Genomic DNA, 26,384 nt, shown 5'->3' with positions numbered 1-26,384 from the left:
CAAATGGATTGTAACAATGTCAATACATGTAATCTTAAACTGTTTCCTTGGATCTGGCCTTGATGCTCTTATAGCGCTGATGTACAATGAATAAACTTAATCCTAGATTCAAAGAGTTGTGGCAGGTACCTAAAAGGGGTAAAAAACACCAAAGGAGGATCCATAACAATTACCTCAGTGGCTGATGGTCATCTAAGTAAAAGTGATATTTTCCTTGTTTCACTTTTCATCTGGCCATCAAAAGTGACATCCAACTACAATGAATATGGAAGAATATAATGCATGTGATCATAGATATACATTTATAAATAAATACAAATATTTTCTAACTAGGACTGTTTCAATGTTCTAATTACTGCTTCCACTAATATACTGAGGAGAAAGGGTATAAAACAATCTCAAGAAATTGTATATAAAGACCAAAATATTAGGAAAGTGCATTCATAAAGCATTATGTCAATAAAAGCAACTTAAAAAAAAAATCATACATAAACATATACTAGCAATTGAAAGGAACACCTTTAAAGAGTAACAGAAATTTTTCAAGAAAGTAATCTATAAGTAAATGATGAATACCTGCCAAGCCCATAAACTAGCCCACTGCACACAAACATGAACCTCAACAATAATAAAAACACAGGAAGGCTGGCTAATGGGCACACACGAATCCACAAGGGTTTTCATATGTTGTATTCTTCCTCAAACCACACCACCATAGAGCCCAGTCATTTCATCAAGAACAAAAGATGAGTAACCATTAAAGTAGTAGGTGGGGAAATATGTCATTTATAGACTAATAAAAATAAAAATCTTATTCCTCAAAACTATTTTCCTTCATTGCATATATCAATAACTGACATACACCTAACATCTTAATACTGTCCTCAAACTAACTTAAATCTGTAACTACTGCAATCATGATCAAGGTTACTTTAATTGCCTAAAGCTATTTCACACAGCAGATCACTTTGTAATGTCATCATCATTCACTTCATGAATATATAAACTGAATCCTTTTTAACAGATTGGCAATACTGAGGATTCAGAACATTTCATAAAATTGCGAAAACAAATACCAAATATCTATGTCCACATACACCACAGATACAAGACAAGATTTGAAATTCCAACAAAGTTGCCATCCGAAGAGTGGTTCAGATACGAACGACGGCACTCTGAATGCTCGACACACAAAGCATGACTAGATCGTTAAGAGTAAATACTGCATGATACTGTTAAAAAATAACTAGTTGCAATTTAGAAAATAAAAAGTACCCTACTGTAGTTGGCTGTGACAAATAGTAAGGAGTCACTTTAAGCATCTCCTATCAGGATGGTTAGAGGAATGCAAAGTCTGGAGGAAATGGTAAGCTACAAGAGAAAGATTTTGGAAGCTACTTTTGAAAGAACTTAGGTAAACCAATCAATCTTAGCTGAAAGCTTGGTTCACAAGAATTTCAGCTATGGACTTAAAGAGTTAATCATGGGAGAATCCATTATCTCATATAAAAAAAAAAAAAAAAAATCATGAAACAATCCTTGACTTGGTAACTATATATCTTCACTTATCTTACTTAAACATGGATAACCTGATACGCATCCATGCAATTCACTATGGCATACAACCTGAGTCTACAACACATGTACACAACCAAGCAGGGTGCACATGCTCAATCACCAGCCTTTCCATATTTCCTTAATTGCTAAAGAATGTCATATTAGATAGACCAGCTTGTGGGCTTCACAGGAATTTATCAATCAGTGCAGAGGGAGATACTCCCATGTATCTGGGCAACAAGTAGCTTCAGATAATAAAAACACTTTAAAAACTATAACATGAACGTTCACGCATGGATTATGGGATACTATACCTAAAACAGCTCATAAAATGTGCTGCCCTGCCAATATCAGCCTTCTAAACACTTACTCAAAAGTAGTAAACTATGTTTGGGGCAAAATACAGTAAAACTTGAAATTGTCATTGTCAAAATATTTCATACAAGCTACTGAGACAGTTGCCATGGGTACAGAAACTCTTGTACAAAAGTAATGTGCAACTGCATCCGTTACTTACTTGAGTTGACAGTATACCGGGTTTTGGCGCTGGTGCAGTAAGCTTCAATCACTCTTAGTATCAATGCATCATCCTCATGCCATTTGTCATCTGAGGAGAGACTTTCTTTTAACACCTCCATTTAAATTTTTACTATTGTTAATATAAGACAGGTACAAACAGTATACATATTCTAGTGGTGCTTTCATTACCGTGAATTATCATTCATAGCTACTCTACCACTGATGGTGTAAGGAGGAAAATCAGTCTTCATTCTGCAGAATTTTTCTAAGCCAAGACAGAGCATGCTAAGATTACATGTGCTTTAACCCTGGTTCAGATTTTGCTTTAAGCAAGCACATAAAAGCACTATCGATACTAGAAGCAAATGAGCATCAGTAAATAACATGTAACAGATTATGTTAATAAAAATCTATCAAATATACAATGCCTGCCAAAAAGCAGTATAACTTTCCTCTACTTAGTAGGTATAAAATAAAATAAAAACTGTCCAGGATAACAGCAAATGAGTGGATGAAAGTATAAATATGTCCCTGGCTTTCCCTGTCTTGGCCCATAAAAGAGTGAACTCAACATCCTTTTTCTGAGCTTGATGGTAGGTCTAGCATGCATGTGCTCAAAATGCATCAAGGATTGAACAGGAGCAGTTTGTTGCTTTCTAATGTGAGATGCTGTTATTTATTAGTAGACCTAAGTAATATGACTGAGTTTTGTCTATGTGGTCTGTCAGTTATAGTTCTGTAGGTTTCATGTATAACAGACTGTCTAAACAAACCAAAATTTGGATATAAATTTGAAGCACATATCCATCTTGCCTTCAAACTCAGAAAGCTGTAAAAGAATTCACCTAAAGTCAACACAAAACCGATGTGAAAGCATTAATATACCATTAATGCTTAACTTAAAAGAGCAAAATTACAAAATAATGATATCAAAATTCCTATCACAAAGTATAGATTTTGGGCTATAAACAAAATTCTGTGATATCAAAATATGATATGCCTTATTCTATAACTCAAGTACTCATAATTACTCTGTTATACCTATTTTTTAAAAAACAGATAGCTGCCAAATACCTTTCCGTTTATTATGCCTTTGATTGCGCTTCTCATCTCGCAAAGACAATCCAGGCCTCATGGGTGAGGAAGGCCGGAGGCATGACATACTCCAAACCTACCGGATAATTGAAAATATATATAAAAATAATTTTTAAGAATAATTATCAACTCAAACCTGGCAGATGGTATCAATAGAAAATATACATAAAAAAGCATACAAACAGACCATTAGGTCCTTTCTAGGATCTATAAGGTAAGAGAAGAGATCAGAAGCAATGGAGAAATACAGTACCTACAAACTTTATCTTTACAGAAGCACAAATTAAGTCAGTCATAGACTTAAAGCTAAATAGTTTGATATTTGTCTTTTTTTAAATATACCTATGGTGGTGGTGCTTTTAACTGTTCGCACTAGTAAGTTACCCGTGTTAATAATTCTGCTGATGAAAAAGGAATGTGTCTAAGTCAATTGTTTGCCAAATAGCTTTTATTCATTGCTACCAAATAAATCCAACAAATCAAACTTTAACCAGCTACTTAGATCAAAAGTATCAAAGTTCTGATTGTTTTGAATACCTGTATTAGATCACTTCTTAACCTTCTCTTTCCTATGATAAATAAGTTTAGGTCTACTAGACAACTTTCATAAGAATTCTTTCTCAGCCCAGGCATCATCTTGATAGTTCACTGCTATAAATTTTCCATAATATTCATATTTTTTTTCAAGTAGGGTGCCTAAATCTAAACACAAAACTCTGGAAAGGGATGGCTTTTTAAATATGAAATCAAATGCTGATGAAATCATATGCAACTGACCTCACAATCAGACCACAGCACCCTGACACTTTTCAACAACAAACATGCAACACTGCATTGCCCAATTAAAACAATGACTCACTTAAAACAGGATGGCTGAATCCTTACAAAAATAAATCATCACCCTCTTAGCCCCTGGCAACTGTAAATCTAACCTGCACCCTCCCATCACCCTGTACCATCTATCATTACCTAATAGGAATATACAGTCATAATCAACTCACCGACTGCAGGGGGCTCCACATATTTAGTGCATCCCTAAAATGGCACTTTTCAATACATTTTTTAAATATTCTAAGAACATATGTGTCTCTGTCTTAAAGACCTACCTTTTTTCTAAAACATATATATTTTTTTCATACATATTCGCCATTTCCCACATTAGTGAGGTAGTGTTAAGAACAGATTACAGAGCCTAAGAAGGAAAATCCTCACTTGGCCCCTTTCTCTGTTCCTTCTTTTTGGAAAAGTAAAAGCTGGAGGGGAGGATTTCCAGCCCCACACTCCCTTCCCTTTAAGTCGCCTTTTATGGCACTTAGGGTATACGTGGGAAGTATTCTTTCTCCCCATCCCCAGGTACATATATTCATATAAATCACAGAAGGTGACTAAAAGGGGAGGGGTGGGGGGGCTGGAATTCCTCCCCTCCTGTTTTCATTTTTCCAAAAGAAGGAACAGAGAAGTGGGCCAAGTGAGGATATACCCTCTAAGGCTCAGTCCTTCATTCTAAATGCTACCTCGCTAACGTGGGAAATGGCAAATATGTATGAAAGAAAAGATATATATATATATATATATATATATATATTTTTTTTTTTTTTTTTTTTTTTTTTTTTTTTTTTTTATCGCTGTCTCCCGCGTTTGCGAGGTAGCGCAAGGAAACAGACGAAAGAAATGGCCCAACCCCCCCCCCCATACACATGTACATACACACGTCCACACACGCAAATATACATACCTACACAGCTTTCCATGGTTTACCCCAGACGCTTCACATGCCTTGATTCAATCCACTGACAGCACGTCAACCCCTGTATACCACATCGCTCCAATTCACTCTATTCCTTGCCCTCCTTTCACCCTCCTGCATGTTCAGGCCCCGATCACACAAAATCTTTTTCACTCCATCTTTCCACCTCCAATTTGGTCTCCCTCTTCTCCTCGTTCCCTCCACCTCCGACACATATATCCTCTTGGTCAATCTTTCCTCACTCATTCTCTCCATGTGCCCAAACCATTTCAAAACACCCTCTTCTGCTCTCTCAACCACGCTCTTTTTATTTCCACACATCTCTCTTACCCTTACGTTACTTACTCGATCAAACCACCTCACACCACACATTTTCCTCAAACATCTCATTTCCAGCACATCCATCCTCCTGCGCACATCTCTATCCATAGCCCACGCCTCGCAACCATACAACATTGTTGGTACCACTATTCCTTCAAACATACCCATTTTTGCTTTCCGAGATAATGTTCTCGACTTCCACACATTTTTCAAGGCTCCCAAAATTTTCGCCCCCTCCCCCACCCTATGATCCACTTCCGCTTCCATGGTTCCATCCGCTGACAGATCCACTCCCAGATATCTAAAACACTTCACTTCCTCCAGTTTTTCTCCATTCAAACTCACCTCCCAATTGACTTGACCCTCACCCCTACTGTACCTAATAACCTTGCTCTTATTCACATTTACTCTTAACTTTCTTCTTCCACACACTTTACCAAACTCAGTCACCAGCTTCTGCAGTTTCTCACATGAATCAGCCACCAGCGCTGTATCATCAGCGAACAACAACTGACTCACTTCCCAAGCTCTCTCATCCCCAACAGACTTCATACTTGCCCCTCTTTCCAGGACTCTTGCATTTACCTCCCTAACAACCCCATCCATATTTTTTTTTTTTTTTTATACTTTGTCGCTGTCTCCCGCGTTTGCGAGGTAGCGCAAGGAAACAGACGAAAGAAATGGCCCAACCCCCCCCCCCCCATACACATGTACATACACACGTCCACACACGCAAATATACATACCTACACAGCTTTCCATGGTTTACCCCAGACGCTTCACATGCCTTGCTTCAATCCACTGACAGCACGTCAACCCCTGTATACCACATGACTCCAATTCACTCTATTTCTTGCCCTCCTTTCACCCTCCTGCATGTTCAGGCCCCGATCACACAAAATCTTTTTCACTCCATCTTTCCACCTCCAATTTGGTCTCCCTCTTCTCCTCGTTCCCTCCACCTCCGACACATATATCCTCTTGGTCAATCTCTCCTCACTCATTCTCTCCATGTGCCCAAACCATTTCAAAACACCCTCTTCTGCTCTCTCGACCACGCTCTTTTTATTTCCACACATCTCTCTTACCCTTACGTTACTTACTCGATCAAACCACCTCACACCACACATTGTCCTCAAACATCTCATTTCCAGCACATCCATCCTCCTGCGCACATCTCTATCCATAGCCCACGCCTCGCAACCATACAGCATTGTTGGAACCACTATTCCCTCAAACATACCCATTTTTGCTTTCCGAGATAATGTTCTCGACTTCCACACATTTTTCAAGGCTCCCAAAATTTTCGCCCCCTCCCCCACCCTATGATCCACTTCCGCTTCCATGGTTCCATCCGCTGACAGATCCACTCCCAGATATCTAAAACACTTCACTTCCTCCAGTTTTTCTCCATTCAAACTCACCTCCCAATTGACTTGACCCTCTCATATATATATATATATATATATATATATATATATATACATATATATATATATATACGAACGAAGTGTATATGAACGCACACTTTCATAGAACATACAATTGTCATACTTAATCATTGTTTCCCACTTTAGTGAGGTAGCGCCAGGAACAGATGCAGAAAGGTCACATCCACTCACATCCATTCTCTAGCTGTCATTTGCAATACACTGAAACCACAATTCCCTATCCACACCATGCCCCACAGACCTTTCCACTGACATGTCGGTCCCGTAATGTACATATCACACTGGCAGTTAATAGGTTAATGATATGCGAAAGAACCCTTTCCATTAACTCACCCTCCCACCTGCAGATCGCCGAGGCCTTGAAGGAGAGTCAGTGCTACTGGTGACACTGGTGATGCTGGTTTGCCGCGGCACCAATGAGGTGCTCTGTTGAGTAAGGTGCCATTTAACTTCAACACCTTTTCACCATCTGGTGTTATCTATCTCAAGATCATAAATTTTATAACATTGCATTTTCCTCCACTGAATAGGGAACAAGGATAAATATACATTTCATGCATGACTTTTTGCTTGATGTCAGTTATCAATTATTGTTATTCTGAAAAAAATAAGCACAGAAGACATACTTACATGTAGTTTTGCCATAATAAACCAGAGTAAAGATTTGCTACACTTACACAAAAATCCATACAATAAAAATACACAGAAAAGGAAAACAGCTGTGAAATAAAGAATAAAAAAAAATCCTTTATAATCTACATGCACAACCAGTAATATGGATAAGGGATAAAAATGTCAATAAACAGGAAGCAAGGTATCTAGCCAGTATCTGCAGGTATGCCCAAGAGCACAGTGACCTCATCTGAGATTACATTAGGAATAACAGCTGTGTAACATCAGCTGCAGACTGTTTTAAGAAATATCAAAGCCTGAATTCTCCAGGAATTGGTTAATGAGAAATATGGTAATCTAAACCAGTGCTTCTCCCTCAGTAAACCATGTGAAGTTCCTGAGTACCTTACTATAAAGCTGAAACAAATTTACAAGTGTGTTAAATGGAAAATGTTGGAAAGCACTGATCTAGACAACAAACCAGACAATACATGTGGGAACCGTGTCTGAACACAAACTTTGTGTAAACACTGTAAGCAACCACATGTTGTGGTATGCTGCGATCAAGCATATCTCATTAAGCAATACCTGGAGAATCACATTGGTATAGTTTAATGAAGTCAGTTCTATGTCTGGTATTGAACATGACATCTCAGACACAAAAAGTGGTATTTTACATACATACCAGTCTAACTAGTAAAAGATAACACGCAACCTTGGGGGTCAGTTCGCTTCTTCTAAATCATTCATTCCTATGTATGCTATGGTTGCCAAAAGTAGTAGGAATTCATTTAATTTCGTAACCAGTTAATCTTACTAATATTATTAAATTATATACAATGAAAAACTGTTAGACTTTTATATTTTCTGAAAACACAATTATGCTTCAAATTTTCAAACATCACAAGAGTTGTAACAGCAAAGTGTTTCCAATTTTCTAACCTGTTCACTTTGATGTGCAATGAAAATAGAATAAAAAAGCACATTCATCAAGTTTATCGATCATCACACTTAAGATTACATATGTACAGTAAACCCTGGTATATCAGAATAAAAGGGGAAGCCCTTCTGCATAATTCAATTATTTTCTGAAATAAAGCAAAAGTTAATATATTGAAATTTTACCCTTACTTCTGTTTGCATAACATGAATAAATTCATAAAGCTTACTTCATTTAGACATATCCTATACTAAAGAAATCTATAAGTATTCAATCTACTCTCGAAGTGGTATTTATAGGAAACTCAATCCTCATCACATGAAGCAGAAAGCTGCAAAAGTACTGGAATGAGCTTATGTGTAAGATTCTTATAGCACAATTGTTCATAATATACCATATCATGTACATGTGCAAAAATTTTTACACAGAAACATAATACCTTTCAGTCCCAGTCTACTTAGATGCAAATTGGGCCAATTTTTCCCTTATATTACAATGTTTCTTTATTGTATTCTGTTATATCATGGGTTTACTATACCAATATCAAAATAACAATAACAATGATAAAAATAACCACAACAATACCAATAATAATATGATAATAATAATTATCATTATCATCATTATTATCATAATAATAATAATAACAACCAAAGAAAGGCTTTTCCATCTTTACTGTATGAACTCTTGTTACAGTGTTATCAGCTGGATGGCACTCATGAAATCATCAAAAGTGGCTTGTGAACATGTTTACCTCCAAAACAAGTGACAGAGCAGTAGCACCTCAAGCAGGATAAATACAACAAGAGCAGCCAAGGGTACACCTAACTGGAGAAGTCCTGAGGTGAGGAAGAGGAATTATCAACAATGATTTAACTAGCATAAAAGAGAAAAAAATCTTTACCAACATAATATACAAGCTTGCAAACATTTAATGTCTTTTCTTACAGCAAATTAATGAAGTAGAGCTAAATCTCTAGTACCAAATGTACATATCTTGTGCTTTCTGGGACCAAGGTGTGCTGAATATACACAATAAATGGAATATTCAATTGCTGATAAAATAAATGATCTACAGAGGATGTAAGGTCTCATATCCAAATTATACAAACATATATATATATATATATATATATATATATATATATATATATATATATATATATATATATATATATATATATATATAAAGATGGATAATAATAGTAAAGTGTAATTAGTATAAAATGAGACTGTATCAGACAGGGACCTGCAGATAGCATCATCCAAGATACCTTGCTTTGGCTGTGGACGGAGATGGACGACAGGGGCAGTTTGGGGAGACTCTTGGACCGCTGGATAGGCCAGGATTGTAGATGAGAAGGCTTGGGAGGAAGGCTGGGTTTATCAAGACCATCATCTCCTGCAGAGCCGGAAACTCCTACTGCAGATAATCCACTGTCAGTCTTAATGACTCCCGAGTTAGATTTCTGTACACTAACAGATGGGAAAGGTTGCAGTTCACAATAAAAAGTAGATTTATATGCATCTGAAGGAGCAACATCAACATGCAGAGAATGGGATGATGCTCTCCGATGAAAATCAACATCAAGCCCCTCTGATGAATCCCGAAGATGAGGAGGATTGCCGTCTCGTTCACAGGACTCACTAAAGCTGTGGAGGCTTGAAAGATCAGTGCATGAATTTCCACTGGTTCCACTTGACTCTTGTGAAACTTTTGTCTTTATTTTCAAGGTGCTTAAGTTTGCTCTAACTGGGATAGTCAGCTGATCACCCTGGGATTCAGTGCTTGTGCCACCTCTTTCACTGTGAAGTCTTGGAATCACTGTCACCTGAGATACTTGTGATGCCTGGGATTCAAAACTACGGTCTCGTGACATGGTGACAGAAGCCCGAGGGCTGAGATGAGAAGACAACTTTCCAAGTTTTGGTCTTACTGACTCATCACTTTGAGGATGATCAGGTGTTTTGCTGCTGACTGAACTGTGTTCTGAAGATGTTGCTGAAATATGAGGCAAAACCTGTACCTTCAGTGGCTGACTTGCTTGGCTAAAATTTGTTTGAGTGGAAGTAGACCTTGCTGTAGGTTTGGCAACAACCCCCATAGCCCCACCTCTTCGTATATGATACGATGGTTTTAGAAACTTTGGTTTGGGGGGAACTTCAGGTTTCTTGTCTACTCTAAATCTCAAGTAATCTTTTTTAGATTTATCTACAACTAATGCTTTAGGACATACACTTGCCTTCATCCACCAGTGGGCATACAAACCAGAACAATAAACTGACTCTTCAGTGCTGGGCTCTGAGAAACTTGTGCAAGTGAGCTCATGTGCAGAATTTGAATGATGCAAAGTGACAGAATCAAGCAAAGAAGAAAGGGAATCTTCTGCATATGATCCAGGGGCAGAGGTGTTAGGAGTTGTTATTGGTGTATGTAATAAGCTGTCTCCATCTGCACTACAGTCTGGAGTAAATGGCCGAATCTGACATGATGATACACTTCGTGAAGACTTAACTGTAGAAAACTGTGAAGAATGTGAACAGTGTGATATGCTTGAGCCACGTCCCAATCCTGGAGTGTCACTCCTAAGTGGACAACATTCAAGATGGTGTATGACATCTGCAAGACCTGAGTCAGAGGATCTGTGACTGTGATTTTCACAATTACATACTTTAGTAGGATTTTCTACACTGTGCATTAATTGAACATAATGACTTGAAAACTTAGGTGTTTCTGTTCGAGTTCGAGTTGAAGATATTCTTCTCAACAAATTGGGTTCACTACGGGAGAGAGGCATCGTCATGGGCGCTTGCTTGCTGTGATTTTCATAATAATCAATTCTATCTTCTCCAGTTTCATCACCACTGCATGATGATACATAATAGGCAACATCTGGTTTAGTTTTAAATGGAAAAGCTTTTTTCTGATCCCTTGATTCCGACAATCCTCTTTCAAGTCCTAATACATCATCTGAAGAAGTAGATGCTTCATAAATAGTTCTATCACATACATTTGGTGAGCTATCTGTCAAATCCGCATCAGAATCTGATGGATAGAAACTTGGAAGGATAATAGGAGCAGCAGGAATATTCAGAGTTGATGAATGGATGGTCTTTGATTTACTGCCATCATCCCTACCCTGTAAAGTTGGCTTTGTGGTTATCATGGGCAAAGATCTAGAGCTGGACATACTAGTGCACATGAGAGGGTCAGCACTGATGTCTGTGGTATTACTATCTGGATTATGTCTGGCACTAGAAGAGTACACTTTGAAAAACTGATAAGAAGGTCTGCTCGCTAAGCAGTCCTTTCCTGTTAAATTTTTTGCTACATCCATGTCTTCACTCTGCGAGTCTTCAGAAATCTGAGCCAGACTGACCTCTTGACTATTATGATCTTCATCAACTGGCAATGAGGGTATATTTGGCCAGTTTCTGTAAGGAGCATGAGAGTAAAGCTCGTCACATGATGAACTTTTCTCTCCTCTGTTATTTCTAATAAATTCATCTTGACTCACACTATATGGCTTAGTGTAAGTAAAACGTTTTGTACTTCCATCATACTGCAAACTTTCAAATTTCACAGAAGCAATGCTGGAATCATCAGGATTATAGTACCTAACATAACCATATGGGTTACTACCATCAGTGGAGACACCTGACTCTCCTGAACTGGAAATAGAACTGTTCAGTCTTTTGTTTGCTATACTATGCTGATACCTCCATTTATGGAGACTGCTACATGCTGCATTTGAAATATTGTGACACTGCTTTTTCTTTGGTCTAGGTGACATGATGCCTAACTTGTCATCTTGCCCTCCTCTAACCCAGTAGTCCCCATCACTAGACGACTCACTCGTCTCAGATTTTTCTTCTGAGCAACTAATTTCCTTTACCTTTACTCTGTCTGAGTCATCATCTGAACTACTACTAGACTCACCACCTGTTTGTATTGAGCACTCTGTTTTGTGTCTTCGCAACTGAACCAAATGTAATAAATTTTCTTCTTCTTTATCTCCTGCTAACTGTCTTAACAATTTTTTGGTAATTATTTTCCTTCTGTACATATTGGTGATATACTTCGTCAGTATAGCATATGGTCTGCTCACATAGAAGGTCTCACTGGAGAGCACTGACAAGGGCGAGGACACAGGATATGACATGCTTAATAAGCTAGATCTTACAGCAGGTGTTGTGCAACGGCAAGACACAATCTGTAGAGGATGGCAACTAACACCACTGACACCACCACCTTCCACACTATCAACACATTCACGAATGGGATAACAAGGTAAACGACAAGACATGCATATGGAAGGCTGAGACAGACTGTGTGGGGCAACGGTGCCAGTACTACTAGACCAGACACTTACATGAGCTGGGGGTACAGGGGGGGAGGTTAACGAGGATTTATGGGGGGTAAAGTTGGAGGTTCGGGTCATACGGCATGGTTGACTCAGGGCTTCTACCCACTGCTGCTGATCTTGCCGAGTTTGACAGAGAGCTACAATGCGTTCTGCCACTGAACCTGAAAAAGTCAAACAAAGTAAAGTTGCAAAAATACAAACAGAATTTTTAATACTCCAGACACATGGCATCTGCAATAACAGGTTTATGCCAATAAGTATAACTCCTATCAATATCTTTCTTTGTTTAAAGTGGTCAATTCCAACACAACCGTCTCCAAGAATTCAGTTACCATTTAACTCCTTCTTTGCCTGTGAACTGTCATAATATCATTATGAATTCATTCACTAACTCTCTACAAGACTTTTAGCTTGTTAGTCATTAGGATTACTCAGTACTATGATTACAAAACATAACTACTTTAATATATTACATTCAAATTACCTAATTATATCCATTTATTAAAAAAATATGACCGACTGTTCTGTATAAAACTACAAAAAATTTTCAAAAGATAGTAAGTAGATATGCCTAAAGAAATATCTCACAAATTCTTTAAAATATATCCCAGAGATGCAAGGCTGAAAGCGTTAGACACTTTTGGCATTTTCATAAGAAAAGACAATACACACATGCTAATTCATGGTGCAGTAAGCAATCACAAATAAAACTGTACCTTACAAAAGTTACCTTTTTCAAATCAGCAATAATATAATATATACATTTACTGGGTACATTTGAAAGGCTTACTATACAAATAATGTAGTTCAATCATTATGTGGTAGAAATAAATTGGAAATTTCAAATACCTTGCAAATAATACAAATAATATCTCAGACATGAACAAATACATAAGCGCAAATGGTAGGGTAAGGGTTGAGAAAGTGAGCCTTACCTAGACTATGCACTATGGGCAGTAAGGACCAAAGACATATGCTGAACAGCAGAGGGAAACTTCAAAAAAAAATCTTGACAAGGTAGATGAATAAACAACACAGATTTTTAACCCTATCAAAGGAATACTTTTGAGGGAGAGATATTCGCAAAGTCTAAACAGATATCTCCATAAGTTTGTCATTACTAAAAGATTAACTAAAACAGCATTTTCAAAACCAAACGAAATACAGCATTTTCAAAATCAAATGAAATACAACTCAATCTGATGAGACTTTTCTGTAATCTGCTATGCATCCTTTAAATTAGGCAGCTCAACTGCCAAGTGTATCAGGTGTTCCATGAGTATTTTCAGGCATAAGAAGTGAAGTGTGAGGTGTTTTGGGAACTGTTGTTGTCTCAAAGAAACATGATCACTACGGGTTTTCATCAATAACAACTACAATATTTTAAGAGTGGCACAGTTTCGAAAATTAATGAATAATGTGAGGATGCAGATCTCATTCAGGATTTTCTGATATCTCCAAATGCACTAACTAGTATGTTACTTCTAATTTTTTTTTGTTGGAGGCTCCAGTAATGGACAAAAGTCCACATCTAGGTTGGGCCTTAATTTATTTCTATAAAGGATTATGAGATGGAAAAGAAGAGACAAGGGAAAGTATTTTATGAATTATGGAGGAAATGATAACGTGAGCAATTAAGAAAATCATTATGCTGTAGTGTTTGGAAACAATGCATGGAATGGTATTATGAGCATTTAAGGTTGTATATATGCACCCCATCAGCAATGAACACAAAAAACTAACAAAGCTTATATGCCCCAGCTGCAATGAACAGAAAAAATCATACACCCTAGTTGCAGTGAAAGGATTACATCAGAAAACAATGTGAGAAACCTTACACAATATGGTAAAATATGAGATAAAAAGCTTAATTAGTAAAAGGATAAGAAAATTTTTGTTAGATGAATATGAAAAGTATATGAGATGCGGAAGAAACTGAAGTATATTTTGCTTATGTCTGTAGCTGGTGGGGTACTTTATGTGACACTTAATAGAGGAGCAGCACATCAAAATGTGGAAGTGCTAAGAGCTATCATATGATAAAATTAATGTAAAGAGTAAATCCAGCTTGATAACGATGCAGTGCATGGAGCCAAGAGCTATCATATAATAACATTAAGGTAAAGAGTAAATCAAACTTGATAATGATACAGTGCATGGAAACTGTAAATTAATAACCAAAAGAAATAAAATCATGTCAAAGTGGTAGGAGAAATAACTGCAAGCAGTAGACAGGAACATTATCATGGAGGATGAGGTAGAAACATAAGGTAGAAGTAGCAGGGAGGAGCATCAGCTGGGAGCATTTGGTGGAAACAGAAGCAGCGACTAGAATCACTGAGCCGCAATAGTCAGTAGGAACATTAGGTAGGAGCCTCTGCAAACACTATGCTAGAGCTGCCCTCTATTCCTACTTATGTGATTTGAATATCAATTATAGTCACTTTAATAAATTCAGAGATCAAGCCTCATTTACTGTTTTTCTGGATTTCTTTACTGGCTTACTGGGTAACTGGTAAGAGTACACATCACTTTACAAGCTGACAATGCTTGATTGTGTCTCTATGGCAAGAAGACCCACACACAAAGTAACAAAATGATGAGAAAAAAGTAAGGAGATAAAAACATATTTTCTCCAAATATGTATTTGAGTAAAAATTGTCAAAATTCAAAGTGCTTGAATAAAAGTAAATTGAAAGTACTATAAGTAAAGCAATAAAGTATTGCTACTTCATCATGTTATATCCAAAGTTCATTTGTTAGGTGCAGAAATAATCTGAGTACATGCTAAGTGTCATTCCATTTACGTCAAGTTAAAAAAAAGTATTATAAATACATTATATCTCCTTAAGTATTATAAAAGAATAAGGGAATAAGAAAATACATATATTAAAGTTATCATTATCAGATAACTCTGACAAACACTTCAGATTATAAAGCTAAACAAACATACCTGAAATTTCAAAGGCATTTTTATGGTGATCACCATCATCCAGCTTGTTAACACGAATACTGCTTAATGGGTAGCTTCCCTGAGAACAAAAAGAGAAATGAAAAATCTGAAGAACCTACAGATAACTATTATGAGAGCCAACAGAAATATTTTACAGAGCTTTCAAATCGATAAATTCTTGAAAAGCAGCAATGAAAGAAAATTAAAGGTCACTTCCATCAACTTGTCTCTTATAAATCATATCTGATTCTTCAGTAGGATGAGCTATGTATCATCTCTAAATAATGTGATGACTCTCTAAAGCTCTCAAAGTTTCATCCACACAAAGGACAAAAGCATGCAAGTATAGAACAACAGCAAAAATAATCTAAATGTTTTCTACACTACTGTACCTCAAAAATAAAGGCACTCATCCTCGGTGAAACAGCCAGCATAACCAGCACAGTGGGAAAGAGAACCAAATAATGGTCCCGGTGATCGGGCAAGAGTGCGACAGATCCCATCCGCACCACATCTCCAAGGGCCCCCAGGCTTTCTCCACCATCCCAACCATGCACACGACCTGTCACTACCTCCAGCTCAAGTTCCTTCTGTCGACGGATAGCTGCGCAAGTGGACTGTTGACATGGATGAAACATTTAATTTTTTTTGAGAGAGAAAAAAAGAGGTGTTTATATCATTAATTTTCATCAGAGCAAACATTTAATATCAAATAAGTTTATTCACTAGGACTACATTATTGAACAGTTAATCAAGAATATGTTCAATGAAAAGTTATTTAAGATTATGCTTAATACACAGCTATCTCAGAATATGTTTATTAGGGACTGATACACATACACGACTGTGACAAAATGAAAAGATGGCTTATTTAGTCAGCTAATCATATATATCCATTCTTTTCTAGGTTATGCACTACTTACCTTTATGGCTTCAAGCACCTACTCCACTCCAAGCTAAAGTAAATATGGTAGATGGAAAGGTCCATACCATCAGTGAAAATTTACTCTCAGTGAGGCTGTAGAATTATCAGCAGATGAAAAAAGTACAGCTTTGCCGAGGAACTTTTTACTCCAAAGGAGTCCATTAATTCTCTGCTTCTGATTATAGTGCATCGAAATGCTACATCATTCAACCAAGAAATAGTGAGCATATATGAAAAAAAAGAATAAATAAGTAAAATAATATATCTCAAATCAAACTCATATTACAAACAATTTATTTCTTTTTCACTCACTGCCAACTCTTTGTAAACATGAGAGGAGCGCTGTGTGTCACCACGGTCAGGGTGGCCCTCTTCTAAGTGTCTTTCATACTCCTGGAGCATCCCAGTATACTTGTCAAGTCTTCGGAAAGGTTTACTTAAGGCTGTAGTCAGCACCATGATTCCTGGCCTTGTGGCTCCCTGGCACTCCATAAAACTATTAAGCTCATCCCTAAAACATGTGTTGTTACTTGTTATGCAGAAACTTTTGAGGATAACAAACAAAACACATCAGTCAAGTTTCAAGTTACCCTTGTTGATCATATTAAACAATATACTCATATGCAAATGATAACAATGAAGAGTTTTGTATATACCTATTCATCCTCACTGTGAATGTCTATAAATAATTCAAAACCAAACTCCTCTGTCTCAAAGAAAGTGCAAGAAAAAATCCAAGAAACTTACTTATACTTTTCCAACATGCACACAGCTCTAGGATGGTTGGTGCAGTACACTTTATGTACATTCTGCAATTGTGGTGCCATTGTGAGAAACACTCCACCTATCCGTTGGTCACGAGATGGTCGTTCACTCTGTTCTTCTAAGGATGCTTGTAGACGAGAATGAATTAAAGTAACCTCATCCAAGTTGCCTGTTAACTGCTTATACTCAGGTTCTGTAAGTCTGTACAAAAAGAAAATATTCTTTTAAATATGCTATTACACAGCAACTACGCAGTATATCTTGATTAAATTTCAATGAACATAAAACATAACCATTACTGGGTACACTGGGGAAAAAAATGAGAGCAGATCAGGTGCAATGCTTGTTATATGTCAGAATGTCATCAACAAAAACTTAAACATTTGAAAGGATCATTATGTAACTACTTTTAATACTCAAAAGGATTATATCTTCTGCTGTCTTCATATATCTGAAACTATCTAAACACTGCCTTCTTCTCTGGAGTGATGCCAAAGAACCTAACAACAAAAAATATCATTGTATCTCACTGATTATACTGGGCAACCACATTCGCTAGTAGTTGTACCTATTGTCAATTCAATTAACTGGAATAGCTGTCAAGAAATTCAAAACAGCAACAAGACCTAGCTAATCCTGATTACAGTCCTCTAAAAAGCTCTGAGCAGAGATATGGAAACTTGACATAACTGAATTAAGTTGTTCCAGCATATCTTTACTGAAGTATCTAGTGTGAGAGAACAAATATCCACCACAGTGGTAAAAAAAAACTCTGATTTCAGTATTTTTCTTTAATTTTGGAGCCCATCTAAACATCTAAATTTAGCAAACCATAAAATGCCTGTGAAAAGCTGCAAGGAATATTAAATCTGAGAACCCTAAAAAGGTAGCATAAGGCATTTGTGATGTGTAATGTCCTGCTTCAAGGAAAAACTCACACATTTGCAAATATTTGTGTCATGAAAATTCTTTGCCTAATACATGCATAGGATGAATTTGAACTTATCCTCATTCAGCACTCCGGAGCTGTAGCCCACGCATAAATGAGAATTTCTTCCTAGTCAATATGCAAATTCATGCAACTAAATGCCCCCAAATCTAATCAATTTATTCCTAAGAAATGCTAACAAGAATGTGTCCAGAAACAGACAAACACAAGGGCAAAAACATATCTTATCTAATTATCAACATTTATATTATTTTTTATTATACTTTGTCGCTGTCTCCCGCGTTTGCGAGGTAGCGCAAGGAAACAGACGAAAGAAATGGCCCAACCCCCCCCCATACACATGTATATACATACGTCCACACACGCAAATATACATACCTACACAGCTTTCCATGGTTTACCCCAGACGCTTCACATGCCTTGATTCAATCCACTGACAGCACGTCAACCCCGGTATACCACATCGCTCCAATTCACTCTATTCCTTGCCCTCCTTTCACCCTCCTGCATGTTCAGGCCCCGATCACACAAAATCTTTTTCACTCTATCTTTCCACCTCCAATTTGGTCTCCCTCTTCTCCTCGTTCCCTCCACCTCTGACAATTATATCCTCTTGGTCAATCTTTCCTCACTCATTCTCTCCATGTGCCCAAACCACTTCAAAACACCCTCTTCTGCTCTCTCAACCACGCTCTTTTTATTTCCACACATCTCTCTTACCCTTACGTTACTCACTCGATCAAACCACCTCACACCACACATTGTCCTCAAACATCTCATTTCCAGCACATCCATCCTCCTGCACACAACTCTATCCATAGCCCACGCCTCGCAACCATACAACATTGTTGGAACCACTATTCCTTCAAACATACCCATTTTTGCTTTCCGAGATAATGTTCTCGACTTCCACACATTCTTCAAGGCCCCCAGAATTTTCGCCCCCTCCCCCACCCTATGATCCACTTCCGCTTCCATGGTTCCATCCGCTGCCAGATCCACTCCCAGATATCTAAAACACTTCACTTCCTCCAGTTTTTCTCCATTCAAACTCACCTCCCAATTGACTTGACCCTCAACCCTACTGTACCTAATAACCTTGCTCTTATTCACATTTACTCTTAACTTTCTTCTTCCACACACTTTACCAAACTCAGTCACCAGCTTCTGCAGTTTCTCACATGAATCAGCCACCAGCGCTGTATCATCAGCGAACAACAACTGACTCACTTCCCAAGCTCTCTCATCCCCAACAGACTTCATACTTGCCCCTCTTTCCAAAACTCTTGCATTTACCTCCCTAACAACCCCATCCATAAACAAATTAAACAACCATGGAGACATCACACACCCCTGCCGCAAACCTACATTCACTGAGAACCAACCAATCAACATATATCATCATAATCATGAAAATATGATTTCTATTTAAACTTTTTTTTTTAAATGAGGGCACATTCACTGAGTCATGAACAGAAAATGTAAATCATGGCAAAAAGAAAAAGGTATTGCTTGAGAAAAGAAAGAGTATTTAACCAAAATGTGTTACTCCTTTGATATTAGGATCCATGTCTAGATAGGCATTAAATAAATTGTGTGAGGAGAAAGAGAGAGAGAGAGGGAAACATCTGCACTTATAAACTTTAGTTTAAAGAAGGAGCATATGGAATTAAAACTGACGAAAAATATTCACAAAAACTTACAATTCTGCCTTGCGTAGAGCTGCCAGATGAGTTCCCAGAAGACCTTGTAAGTCAGCTACATGGTTGCGTTCTGATTCAAGTATGTCCTTTAATACTAAGTTCCGATAAATCTGTTGCTGTTGGGAATGCTGTGTACTGAGGAGATCTGCTTCACTACGCTGGGGTGATAAAGGGCCACCATCTGGAAAACAGACATATTTTCATCTTACTTCATCAGTACTTTTTTGCACCATTTACAACTCAATGAAATGGGAACCACTAGTATAAGAATGAGTCTGTCAATCAAGAGTATCATTAATATCAATTATACACTTTATGCACGTTATATCTATCTATGCTAAAACTATTCTCTCAATCAATTAAACCTTATCACTATACTCATTAATAAGAGATGGTTCAAGCATACATAGCTTCATCCTCCAACATGTATCTTAAACTCAGAGCTTCTCACTTTTTCACTATGCTCACTAAACTAATTTGTCGTGTGAGGCTAGTCTCCAATGCCCTTTCCATTTTCACACACCAAATTGTTCCACAAAATCCAATCATAAATAATTTCCCTATTATTTTCATCTATAATTTCTCTGACAGCAATCAGCTCTCCTAATGCACATAATTATTAATTCTATGATCTGACTTTTCAAATTCTTGTACCATAAACTACATGACAATAAAGCCTCTACTCTATCAGTACTATGTGTATCTATGGTGCCTGTTCCTTCCAAGAACACCCTCAAAGGCATGACCACAGAAGAAGAGTCTCCATGACTGGAGAGTTCCAGTGATACTTCTTAGCCTTTAGCGTCTCACCCTAAACAAGTGAATGGCAGAGGGTAACCTTAACCTAAGCTAGGTACCCAATTTATCAACCAACCCCTAGGGAAGGACAAACAGCTGGGTTGATTGTGGACCGACAGCCGCAACCAGGATTCGAACCAACAAAATTGACCCTAGGGAGACTGTTGAATCATCACAGTCAGAAAAGTTAACTGCCAAACCATGGAGGTCCATCTCATAAAATGCTCTACCCATAAAATCATTAAACAATCACGTTAACATCACACATTGTTGATGTACACTCATTATCATTCTAAACCTCTTAATCATATAACACTCACCCTCAAACAAGCACTACTTCTACTATAAAAGCTGGCAATACCATTCAAAAGTTTCCTATGTACACTACATAATCAGAAATTTCCACAGCTTTCCTATTAAAACTATAAGCCTTTTCTAAATCCAAAAAGTTGCATCCATATTTTTCAACATTTTAAGTGCAAACATTAGAACTACACAGTCTCTTACTTTTTTAAACCCACCACATTCTGTATTTATCAGGGGTTCATTAACAAATGATGAAATACAATCCTACAATAAAACTTGACTGGAACAGTGAAAGATATAGTCCTCTGTAATTCACATCATCTTTACTAACATTACCTTTAATCACTGAACAATTCCTAGCTCAATCCAGTCATTAGGTGCATGACCACTTTTCCATGCTTCCATACTTACTTTTCAAATCCATTAACAGCAATTTCATCTCCAACTCCAATGTCTCACTCCTCATTCCATCTATACCTCCAGCTTATCCATTCCATCTCAATCTTTATTCCAATTATACCTCCAACGTATGCATTCATTGATGCATAACTGATCTTCTCACCTAGTATTCTGTAGTGGCTGCCCCTCATCAATGATTACTTTCCTCTTCATTCCATCTGGTTCAATGTTATCAACTGCCCTGACACTTTCATCAATGTATACAGTCCATTTTCAGAATGAACTCTCACTAACTCTCACAAATTTCATTCTCTGTTGCAAACAGTCTCTTACACACACCAGATACACAAATTTTTCACATAAGCCTTCTTTTTGGAATTAATTACCCCTTTCAAAATAGCTTGTTAGTCTCTCTTATATTCTCATTCATTTTGCTCCTATGATCACCACCTGCTTTCCACTTACCCGTATCCATCAAATTTCATCTGTTTCTCTTAACAACTTTATAATCTACACTCAGTGTTTGTAGACTCATACTGCTTGTGGTTAAAAAGTGAATAGAAAGTCAGTACTGCACAGTCTTGTTAAAGCCATTTCTGCTCTAAAGGAGTCCATCATTTTGCTGCTTCTGTGTGGAGTGCATTTTTTGATGTTAATCCCAACAGAGGAACCCCTGGGGATTCTTCCAATAAAAATCATCATTCTTTGCCTTCCAATCATCATTACATTCTGAAAGAATCACCTTTATTTTCTAAATTATTTTTCACCTTCACCATCTTCCTTACAGCTTTATCACTCCACATGCTATTCCTCTTTCCACAAACTACAACCACAGTGCTTCAAACCCTTCCTTTTCGGAAGCCTCGATTTATGCAATCTCATGCCCATGCACAACCTTAATCTCGTCCTTTATTATTCACTGATATCTTTCACCTTCTCACTCAACATTTCTTGAAAGATAGGTATTACTTGAATTCCTCAGCTTTGCTATTTCTATGTAACTTGGTTTTCATTCACATTTCTAGTCCCATATTAGCTAAAATAAAAGGTTAACTTATATGATCCTATCATACCCGCTTATGAACTGCGTATCATGCCCACAACTACATGCTATTCCTTGACCAAGACATATCAATGATGTTACTCTCTACCCTCATTTTGTTCTACACTAAGTGAATATAAGTCATCTTTATGCTGAAAATATATAATCATAACACTTATACCCACTGATGCATACAGTCCATATATTCTTTGGCAACTGTCATTCTCAACTTTCTATCACTCCTACTTTGTTCTCAATCTATACATTAAAGCCCTGTGCCCTATATCAAGTAAAAATCAAAACATTCCAAGAAACAAGCATAAAAGCATTAGACACACACACACCTGTATCTTAAATATGATCAGCCATGTAACTGCATAAATGCAAATAAAACACATCAATAATCATTTGTGCCCTGTAACTTTACATCTAATTCTAAAATAAAATACTAACTTTGCTAAACAGCAATTCACACAGTCTCAAACCTTGTGCTTTGTATTCTTTAACATAATTTGAAGGGAACCATCCTGTCTTGTCATTAAGTGTGCCTTCCCACCATCCTCCTTCCTCCCTCTGAGTCACAGTGATGATATCCCCTTTATTGAAGCAGAGCTGTGGAAAAATAAGGAATAAGGATAAAAACCTCATTCTATTGCAAACCGAATTACTTTATATTTGCTGACCTTTACTGGAAAGTTTCATTAATGAAAAGCAATACTGTAAAGGTGCTTTTGCATTCAGTTAATAACTGCTTGCGTACCTCCAAATAAGGTGGTGTAACAAACGACACCTGACAAAACACTATGTCCAACTTTTGTATCACTAACAACAAGATCTAAATGGACTTAATAATCAGAAAACCTATGAGAGGTAAAATAGCCTATTCTCTTTGTACAACTGAGTGCAGAACTCCAGACTCAACTCTAAATATGATAGTTCACTGAAGGTAAATGTTAACAGAAATTCAAACTCATATCCAAGTCTATGCAATACAGGGTGATGTATTAAGTGCAAGTATAAACAGGGGACTTGAGGTTCATGATGAAATTAAAAACAGAAAAAGCTTGTTGGTTAGAATCCTGAAGGAGGAATGGCAATACAGTACATAAGGACACTGTTTGTTTTTAACACTACCTTATGAAGGAAGAAAAGGCAATTAGGCATGGCAAAAATAATATATAACATTCACTAATCAAACAGACAAAAGTCTATAGGAAGAAAACATCCACTCTTAGTATCTTAGCAATATACTGCACCATTTACCTTTTTTGGGACAAAAGTAACATGCACTCACCATTATCCACATAACCACTGTTTTCATAATCACCACCATCATAAAAAACATCACAACCCCCACCCATCTCTACCACAACTCATCACAATCACTATCCCCATGACCGACCTTATACAATACTAGACAGTGAATACATGGACCAACTATTATGCACCACACCATATCTTCCAAATGCCAGCATCATCTACACCACACAACCTGCCAACACATCCATCACGATTCCCTTTAATGAAGACATCCAAAATCTTTTACACTGCATTACAAACACCAAATATTTTACATTAAATGGTTCTCCTTATAAATGATAATCACAGAGCATAATTAGTTCTAGGAAACCTACCTCATCATTGTTTTTACCCTTGAATGAGTATAGAGCTTCAACCAGCAGGATTCCATTTTCAGCCGCCATTACCAGTCACCGGCTGGAAAGCTACCACCTCACTACACTTGTCACATCCAAACTCTGGAGGAATGAATGGCAATGTAATCAATATACTAATCATTTTGTAATGCAAGATCTTTTAATAAACTATATGCCTATAATTATATGATTCAGCATCACACAAAAATCACCATACCTTGCTCTCATCTTATGTAATGTTCTGTTCATAAAAATATTGAAGAGCCAAGGTGATATCCTACATCCTAACTGACCTCATAAGTATAATGTGTCAAAGTGGGTGCTATCCTGGCAGATACATACTTAAAGCTGCAGGAGCTCCACGAAAAGGGGTTACAAGGTTACATTATAAAAGACAACGAAATGAGAATAATGAAACTACTAAGATACTGTTATCCATAATTCTGTTGAAGGATTGCTTCATATATAATGAAAAGCCTTCATCAGAGGAATAAAATCAAGCACTACTAGGATATACCTCCATTATAATTCAACACCATAAAATATACTTTCAAAAAATTTTTGACGACTCAAAATAACCAAAACAATTATACACAAGCTTTAAAAACAGAAAAGCCTAAAATGCTCATTATATGTCAAGTCCATACAGTAAAGCCTTTAATACAATATCAGGGGACTAATTCTAAACATGGATTTCTTTCAGTGCATAACTACAGAGAAACAATACATCAAATATGCCAAGGAAGAAGAATTATCATGAAGAACATCATCTTTACTTCCTCCCACAGTGTGGCACACAGAAGTTTAATAATGCCATGGGGTATAAATAGTCTTATTTCCAACAAACTCAACCATAAAGAAAAAAATCAGTATATGACTACACAAGAGGGGTATTTCCCACACCTCATCCCCATGTTGACACCTTGCCAAGTGCCTTCAACCCCCAGTACAGCGATAAGTCCCTCTGTGGCATAATTCCTGACACATTCTTCCTGTGAGAGGTAAGGTTTATAAATACCTTACTTCCAGTGAAAAACATTGAACTTTATGTATATCTTAATTTTGACTGTATTCTTGCGTTCCACAAGATTCTAAAGAGGATGTTCTCATAATATATTTCTGGTTCCACACATCAAACTTTATGAATCAATTTGCTGTGTGTGTGTGCTATGTTCCTGTGCTATTTAAGATTGTTATAAAAGTCAATAATAACATACTCAATTACTAAATGAAAATTACACATTTACTAAAAAAGATAACCAATAATACGACATAATGAAATATACAAGACTTTTCAAGTGAAAAGTTGTTCAACTAATATCTGCAATAATGACTATAATCAAGTTATGCATTCAACTGCAGAAATAATATTTTCCCAACAGAATTCCAAAACAGCTGAACCATAATGACACATATTCAACCTCACCGTACATGACAGACAATTAATACAGTCTCATCCTTAACCACATCTCTTGAACTGTTATGCAAACCATATGAAGTCTTGATTATGTTCATTTTACATGTACACAATTATATATCACCTGCATAACCTGGTAGTAGGCATTATCTGCAGAATTTTCAACCAACAAAAAATTCCCATGGAAAATCTTAAACATCACAAAATAGCAAAACTAAACACTTAAAAATGTTTTGATATGTAAGGTATTTGTTAACTTTAGGCTGTATGTCACTAGGAGGGTCAATTCCTCTCATTCTCCATCTTCAAACTGATTCCTTTTTTCACAACTTTTTTATCACTTCCAACTTTAAGACATTTCAAATAATCACTGCATTATCCCACAATTGGAAAAATATCTTGTCTTCAAAAACTTTACTCAGGGAACATAAAAGAATAAAGGACTGATTACCCTCCAATATACCTTAAAACATTGCACATGCAAATACAGGTTGAGACTTGAAAATCTAAACTTCTATGAATTGAAAACTCCCAAAATCCAGCTTGGATCATAAGTTGCTACAAGTGCACCTTTGCTTGCCATGCACTGCTGAAACATATGCCATTGTTTCACTGTTTGAACTTAGAGGAACAAAGCTCTGAGCTTTTTTTTGTTATTGATGCAAAATTTTTACGAATTCTGCCTTCATAATGGCAGCCACAGAGTGTATGAATGATAGTGCTGGATTTAGCATTACAAAGAGGAAGCAAGATGCAGTCATCACGGTGAAGAAACTGAAAATCTTACAGAAATTAGATTTTTCAAAGTCAAATTAGTTTCTTTATTGCAGGCAGAAACAAAGGCCAGAGACTTGTCGGAATAT

The 26,384-nt window shown here is 36.9% G+C and overlaps 1 protein-coding gene across 6 annotated transcripts in view; it reads right to left on the bottom strand.

Annotated features, from left to right (window-relative positions):
* Window positions 1–26,384, bottom strand: part of RtGEF (Rho-type guanine nucleotide exchange factor) — a 55,945-nt gene that overhangs the window by 21,245 nt on the left and 8,316 nt on the right. For 4 of the 6 annotated variants that reach the window (XM_071662068.1, XM_071662065.1, XM_071662067.1 and 1 more), the window contains exons 2-12: window positions 24,084–24,206; window positions 22,935–23,061; window positions 19,905–20,085; window positions 17,235–17,453; window positions 16,800–16,998; window positions 15,955–16,179; window positions 15,563–15,641; window positions 12,616–12,770; window positions 7,024–7,116; window positions 3,151–3,247; window positions 2,075–2,164 (exon numbers count right to left, since the gene is read on the bottom strand). In XM_071662068.1, coding sequence (XP_071518169.1) covers window positions 2,075–2,164; window positions 3,151–3,247; window positions 7,024–7,116; window positions 12,616–12,770; window positions 15,563–15,641; window positions 15,955–16,179; window positions 16,800–16,998; window positions 17,235–17,453; window positions 19,905–20,085; window positions 22,935–23,061; window positions 24,084–24,152 — 1,534 coding nt within the window. In that variant the 5' untranslated portion in view covers window positions 24,153–24,206. The other 2 variants (XR_011712804.1, XR_011712803.1) reach the window with 2 other exon arrangements.

This window comes from Panulirus ornatus, chromosome 5 (genome assembly GCF_036320965.1).
Source record: "Panulirus ornatus isolate Po-2019 chromosome 5, ASM3632096v1, whole genome shotgun sequence".
Classification (NCBI taxonomy): domain Eukaryota; kingdom Metazoa; phylum Arthropoda; class Malacostraca; order Decapoda; family Palinuridae; genus Panulirus; species Panulirus ornatus.
This window is presented reverse-complemented; position numbering and strand designations above follow the sequence as displayed.